We start from the raw sequence: 7,500 nt of genomic DNA, 5'->3' as shown, positions 1-7,500 counted from the left end.
TAGGAGCCAAAGAACACATTTAATTGTGTGTGTGTGTGCGTGTGTGTGCACACATGCGTGCATGCATGTGTGCGCGCGCGTGCTCATGTGAATTTAGAAGCAAATGATTTGGGGTTAAAATTCTGCATTCAGTGGGCTTTAAAAAGAGCTGATAAGAGATCGGGTTAACCGCATGTGAAGCAGTTTTGAAAAGCAGCGCTTATGCCACTGTGCTGTAGCAGAAAACTGATCTCACCCATTCGAGCGTGTGTGTGTCTGTGTGTGTCTGTGTGTATCTGTGTGTATGTGTGAGGATGTGTGCGTAGAGGGAAAATTGCAATAAACCCCCTGTTAACTGTTTTAAAAACGCGTGTGCCACATCGCCACTGTACTGCTGAAACATGATCTTCCACATTCATGCTGCCCAGCTCTGCCCAGCTCTGATTGTCGCATTTAGCCTCCGGAAAGCTAACAAGGGCTCCCATCCTGCACAAAACATGCTTGTTCACATATCCATTACCCAAAGTGGAGGAGTCACAAACAGGGGCTGACGTGTGCTTGGCCTCAAACCTTTTCATTTGTTCCTTTGTTTTTTTTTTCTTTTTGTTTTTTTTTTGTCAGGGCATCACCCCAAACAGTTTAAAAAAAACTGTAGTAGAGCACTATACCAAAGTCAAAATAAAGTTTTTTGGTAAACTTTTGAGGTCACATTGCGTGCCAGTGCATACAAGCTGATGGGAATATTATAATTTCAGGTTAAGTTCAGCCTGCATGCGTGTGCGTGTGCGTGTGCGTGTGCGTGTGCATGTGCGTGTGCGTGTTCATGGCAGTTTTCCCCCTGAAAACCTGGTCCATGCAAAAAAATGCATGTGTTGCATGCAGTGACATTGTGTAATCACAAATGTCGTAAACGTAGCTTTGTATCATTTCAGTTGGGAGCACACAGTGCGACAGTACTGACCTTAATGCCACTGTTTACCATAGTCCAACATGAGCACCGCTTATTCCATTTGACGGTGCCAAGTGTTGTTACCATGCTGTCGGAGAAATGCACAACGAACTCAATATTTAGTTGACAAGTATCTCGCTAATTGCATTTTCCCTCAGAGATACGTAACTTAGGTTCGTTGGGCACGCGCGTACATGCACACACATACTCGTTAGCACACAAACACACACACACTCTTTCTCTTTTTTCTTTCTCTCTCGCTCTCTCTCTCTCTCTCTCTCTCTCTCTCTCTCTCTCTCTCTGTCTCTCTCTCAATCACACACACACACACACACGCACGCACGCACGCACGCACGCACGCACACTTTTTCCAGACTCACACTGAATGCCACACCACAACGTGTCAACTCCCGGTTGTATTGTTGATGGACAGACTGTATACAATGTATACATTCTCACCAAATATGCCAGCTACTGAAGACTATATGCATTACCACACTACATAACACACACACCCCAGCCAAACCCTTACCAAAGACCAAAACCCGTAGCTTCACACCAGATACCGACACCCCAGCCAAAGCCATAGAGAGGCTGCATACCATCACAGCCCAGAGTGTACTTTGTATACCATCAAACAAGATAGAGACATCCTGTCCCCCCCCCCCACCAAAAAAAAACAAAACCCACTGTGAGAAGAAAACTAATATTGTATCTGACAGCCATCCTATGTCACGTCGGGCCATACAAATGGATCTAAATTTATGACAAATTAGATCTGAATGATACGTGTCACTTGCAATGACGCCTCTCTTGACATTGACAGCAACCCCACTGCTCTTGACGTGCAACATATTCACTTGCCCCCAAAACAAAAGGAACATGGAGTGCATTTGACGGATGTGTTCATAATGTTATATAAATATGCAAAACATCTAGACGTCGCTGGAATATAGCCTTCTGTGATGTGTGGCCTGATGCGTTAACATACTGCTGTGTTTTTCTGTTGTTTTATTGCTGGCTTTCTGTAAAGAGCATGTATATCTCATAGCATGCAAAAAATGTGCACTGAGCGTTTTTATGAAGATTTGTGTATGTTTATTTTAGTTGTTTTGTAGTCTCGAACCTTTTTCATTTCTTTTTCTCTCTTCTTGTCTCTTGTAGATCACCACCAGTGTTGGGGATGAGTACCTCCTCCAGTCTGATGATTACCCAACGATAAGCAAATGGCACTGTGCAATCACAAAGATCGCAGACAGACCAGTAAGACTCAATTTTTATTTTATTTTTTTAAGCCCAATTGGGAAACTCCATCTCCCATTGTCATTGTGACATAGCACTCCACAGCACACAAGTGTTCAGTGCACACTACGAAATTGCATTCATGCCTCACCCGTGCAAGGGGGCAGCCCCCAATGGTGCCCCAAGGGAGCTGTGCAGTGGGACGGTACCATGCTCAGGGTTAGGGTGCATCAAACGCCCCAATGTCTGAAAATCCTGCTCTCCTTTTGCAAAACTGTTCCTCTGTATTAACATAATGCCCGTGTAAAATCTTAGCATATTTGGTTAATGTTGAAGGATGGCACAATAAGCTTGAAATTTTGAATGGCAGTGGATGGGCTATTTTAGCAAAATCCTTGAAAAGTGTGTTTTTACACTATTTTGGTCAAAACTAGTAAAGAGCATCATTTGGAAGAATGCTCCAGTTCCCTTTCCACTTTCCCAGATTTGAAATTCGCCGAGCCTGTTTTTTAGAGCCTTCCTTCAGCAAGGCTTTAGGCCCCAATTGCTAAAATTTTATCCATGTTCGAAAGTCCATGTATCCATTATTAAGCCATTTTTGGGGGTTTTGATGTCCTGGAGAGGTGGAAAGGCAACTGGAGCATTCTTCCAAATGACTGTCCTTACTGTTTTTGATCAAAACAGTCTCAAAATAGACTGTAGACACAGATTTGGCTAAAAATGCCCATTCACTACCATTCAAAATGTCAAGCCTATTGTGCCACCCTCTAACATTAATCAAATTTGCTAGAAATTTACAAGGGAGTTATGATAGTGCAAAGGAACAATACAGCAAGAGCAGAGTGGGATATTGCAAAGTTTTCATTTTCGAGGGGCGTTTGATGCACCCTACTCAGGGTGCCTCAGCCATGGAGGAGAATGGGGGAGCGCATTGGTTAATTAGTCCCCCCACCAACCTGGCGGCTCGGGAGTCGAACCGGCAACCTTTCGGTACAAGTATGACATAATCACTTACCCCTGACTACCCATTGACTGCCCATTATCTCAGTGATAACCAAGATAGCTTCTTGACAATCTTGTCTATCGCTGACACGCCTGCACACACATGCCCAAATTCAAAGGATGTACTCTACTGTATGTGGGTTCGTTTTCCTGAAATCACTTCAAGATTTGTATCTGTGGATTGTTTTAAAACATTTGAAAACACTGTAGAATTCTAGTCATGAGCAAAACCCCTTCTAGACCAGAAGTTTTACAGTGTCATCAAGTTCTTAGATTCTAACCGCTGCTATTGTGGTGTCATTCTTCCGTCCTGAAGTGCAGCGGAGCGGGAAGGCAGTTGGCCAGGCCAGGCCTGCAGAGGTCCAGCAGCCAAGAGCACCTACCCAGGAGAGTGGCCGAGGCTCCCCCAGCCAAGGAGCCCAACAGGCGGTCCCTCAGTAAGTACCGTACCGGGCCAAACCACAGGTCCCAGCACAGCCCGTGTCCTGCACAGCACAGACAGGGCTTGACATTGGCACCTGCCAACCAGCCAAATGATGGTAAATCTTGGCTGTGGCTAGTAATAATTTAATTTTCACTAACCAATTTGGCAGATAGCTTATTCCTTGGTATGACATTTCAGAGAGTAGTCTATATTCTGCTGTTTGCTCCTTGTGTATCAATTTTTTTGCATTTAAGCTCAAGACAAAGTTAGTTACCCAATTTGTTATTGATTTCGCTAACACTTTACTTAAAGCCCATATCTATAGCGCATTATAAGCGCATTTATAACAAATTATAATGCACATGATCATTACTTACAACGTATTATGACTACACTCATAATGCTTCATGATGCTTTATATCAACAGTTGTGAATAATCATGAATCTAGCTTATAATGCTTTATAAATCCAAGGGTGTCATGAGCGCTCATGACTTGCTATAAACTACAGGCTGCCTGATGGGGCTTATAGTACATTATGAGTACCTATACCCCTCTATGCATACACTTAGATGATATAAGGGCTCAGATGATATAATGTTCCATGTGAGATCATAAGTCGTCAATGTGTGCTCTAAGCAAAGTGAAGTTCATATGGATGCATTTATAATGCACATCTATAATGTACTGTAAGCCCCATCAGGCAGCCTTTAGTTTATATCCAGTCACGAGCACTCATGACACCCTTGGATTTATAAAGCATTATAAGCTAGATTCATGGTTATTCATAACTGTTAACATAAAGCATCATGAAACATCATGGGTGTGGTCGTAATGCGTTGTAAGTAATTATAATGTGCATTATAATTTGTTGTAAATACGCTCATAATGTGCTATAGATATGGGCTTCAAAGAAAGTGTTACCTTGATTTCTTTCCATGTAGAAAGCTATATGCACTCACCTTCTTGCTTTAGCACCCCATCTTCTGAGGTTAGGCGTACATTGTAAGGAAAAAAAAGCAATATCACATTTGTGGCTTGTAGAATAGCTGAATGTCTAGTGACTCAGGAAAACCACTAGCCACAGTGGCCAGCAAGAGAAAAAGTTAATGTCAAACTGTTTTTTAGTAACTGTACTGTATCTCTTAAAAAGGCAATTTTTAAATCCAAATATGTTGCCTTTGTCAAGTTTTTTTTTTCAGTGTGCAGTGCAGACCACTTTTTCGAATGATCTACAGTACCATACAGTACATGTCTGAAACCTGGATCTTTTTTTTTTTTTTAATGTGGATTTGATCAACCTTTCATTTTGGAACAAATATGTGTCCGAAATGTTTACTTTCTGAGGCCAGGGATGTGCGTCTGTTCTTTTCCCACCCACAGTGACTGGGGTAGATATAGAGAGACGTGAGGGCGGGGGGTACACTAAGTATGGCTGGTTATCAATATCTGCCTTCCCTCCCTGCTGGAGTCATGACCCCCATCTTGTTACTGTCGTGCTCCACCAGCAGTGCGGAAAGCAAATGTTCACTGACGGCCTCTGACAGAATCAATTACGTTACAGAAGCAAGGTTTTTGATGTATCATGCTATTGCAAACAGAACCACCCATACCACCTTCCAAACACAGGGTGGACCGTTTTTATTTGATGCTTTGATGGAGCTATTGAATAAAAAAGGTTTTGGCTTAATTTTTACTGTGCATCAATTAAGTGCAGTCTATTGGCGTGTGATTACATGTAATGTTATGTACATATGCTCTAGTTTTAGTGTTAAGTATGAACAGCAGCCTAGTGTATAGTGCATAGTGCATAGTGCGTGTAGGCTACATAATATTGCATGTAATTACACGTTGATACCCGGAAAAGTGACTGGTAAACATTTTTGACATTTTGCATTTCAGTCTCCATTTTTATCTTGAAGACACGCTCGGCTGACTGTTGGCGAAAACAATAGTGTCATTCCTCTTTCGACACAAGTGTTTGTGTGTGTGTTGTGTTAAATATTCCCATGTTGCGTGAGAGTAGTGGTGTCTTGTGGAATAGCGCTAGCATAAAGAAGTGACATGGACATGCTAATTAGCATTATGTCAGCATATGTCACAGAACAATTATGCAAATCTCCGTCAATGGTTCAAGTCAATCTCATCAATTTATACACGGGGCCCAAAAAAAAAAAAGAATCAAACATTGCTGGCAGTGTTGGGTGATCATCATATTAAAATCCTAATTAGAGACAAGGGACAATATCAGAGCCAAACTCTTCAGTCTTACCCTCTCTCTCTCTTTTTTTTTTTGTCCTTTCGAACCGTTGCTCTTTTGTGATGCTACTGGCGTTAATCTGACTAATTTGTGTACACAGAGAAGACAATCTTCGCAAGTGGCTGCAGGGCACTCTTTTTCCCAGAGCCTGTAAATTTACATGGCTATATATTCCGTATTCCCATGCAGTGGCCTTTCCTCCACACTGCTGAAATTCACATTGCAGTCATTCAATCAGTTGCTCTAGTCTAGTGATTCTCAACCGGGGCTTTACAGCCCTCCAGTGGGTGTTCTGGAGCCCTAGGGGGCCATTGAGAAATTTACAGCTGAGAGGGGAGGTGCTTAGTTGCAATTGGGGTATATTGGTCTATTCTATTTTTTGATACTAAGGGGGCCGTTGGCAGGCTTATGATGTGGTCAAGAGGGCGTTGGGGGCTTATGATGAGTCCTAGGGGCGTTCAAAAAAGGTTGAGAACCACTGCTCTAGTCCGTGACTTCCAGTTTGGGGCACACTGGGTAAAGAAGAACTCAGCTTGAAGAGGTTTGTGAAAGATTACGTAATGCTGGATTTCGGGATTGCAGACACATGAGTAACAATGATATATGATAACACATGGATGATAACAATAAACGAATGTAAATGAGCTGTTACCAGGATAGCAATGAACAAGTCATAATGTAATACTAAGGCCCTGTGCACTGTCATAGTAGTGTAGTACTATAGTAGTTAACTTTCAATGTCTATTACAGCGTGCCACAGGAGGTACGACGTGCATTAAGGGGCTACAAGCATTTTTAAACTTTTTGAGCTATATATGTAGTATGTGGTAACTATTATAAGCCAATTTAAGCGAGTATGTAACATTAGTAACAATGTATTCACTTGTGGGGAGTTGAAGTTAAGGACTCAGTTTTAGGGAGCCATGAATAACTTTTGATGAAAAAAAAATCTACAATACTTCTTCAGCATGCAGTCAAAAGCATCGTTAGGAAAACCACATGCTGTTACACTCAGAGTGCTGCTGACAGCCTCCACCATATAGGCTACTGAGGAGCCTTTAAGACTCCCAGTGTCTGAGCCTCTCACTTTTCCCTCCACCCTCCTGCCTCGCTACTGTCTGTCTGTCTGTCTGTCTGTCTGTCTGTCTGTCTGTCTGTCTGTCTGTCTGTCTGTCTGTCTGTCTGTCTGTCTGTCTGTCTGTCTGTCTGTCTGTCTGTCTTTCTTTCTGCCTCTCTGTCTGTGTCATAATGTCTGATTGTCTGTCTCTCATTGTGGAAAGATGATAATGATGATATGCTAGGATGATGATAACACCCAGATTATGATACACATAACATTTGAGCTACCCTAGTTGTTTGTAATAATATATTTTTAGTCATTTTAATCCATTAAGTAACAAAGTAGCAATGTCTTTTGTTGTTTGTTTGAATAACTGTTCACAAAAATAAATCTACAATACTTCGACAGTCAAAACCCTTGTTAAGAAAACACATGGTGTTACACTCAAGGCTCTGCTGACATGTTTCAGTGTATTGTCTGAGCTTCTCCCTTCTCACACACTTTATTTTTCCTGTCTGTCTGTCTTGTCTTAATGTTTATCTGTCTGTCTCTCTGTCTGTCTCCCACCAGTGTTTCCTTCCAGCA

The 7,500-nt window shown here is 42.1% G+C and overlaps 1 protein-coding gene across 1 annotated transcript in view; it reads left to right on the top strand.

The window, feature by feature from the left end:
- Nucleotides 1-7,500, top strand: part of arhgap15 (Rho GTPase activating protein 15) — a 76,515-nt gene that overhangs the window by 30,286 nt on the left and 38,729 nt on the right. The window contains exons 7-9 of the mRNA XM_063214246.1: nucleotides 2,093-2,191; nucleotides 3,489-3,609; nucleotides 7,486-7,500. The exon at nucleotides 7,486-7,500 is cut by the window's right edge and continues 117 nt beyond it. Of these exons, the coding sequence (XP_063070316.1) occupies nucleotides 2,093-2,191; nucleotides 3,489-3,609; nucleotides 7,486-7,500 (235 nt within the window). The remainder of the gene's footprint in view (nucleotides 1-2,092; nucleotides 2,192-3,488; nucleotides 3,610-7,485) is intronic.

The sequence above is a fragment of the Engraulis encrasicolus genome, chromosome 13 (genome assembly GCF_034702125.1).
Source record: "Engraulis encrasicolus isolate BLACKSEA-1 chromosome 13, IST_EnEncr_1.0, whole genome shotgun sequence".
In the NCBI taxonomy this organism is placed as follows: Eukaryota; Metazoa; Chordata; class Actinopteri; order Clupeiformes; family Engraulidae; genus Engraulis; species Engraulis encrasicolus.
This window is presented reverse-complemented; position numbering and strand designations above follow the sequence as displayed.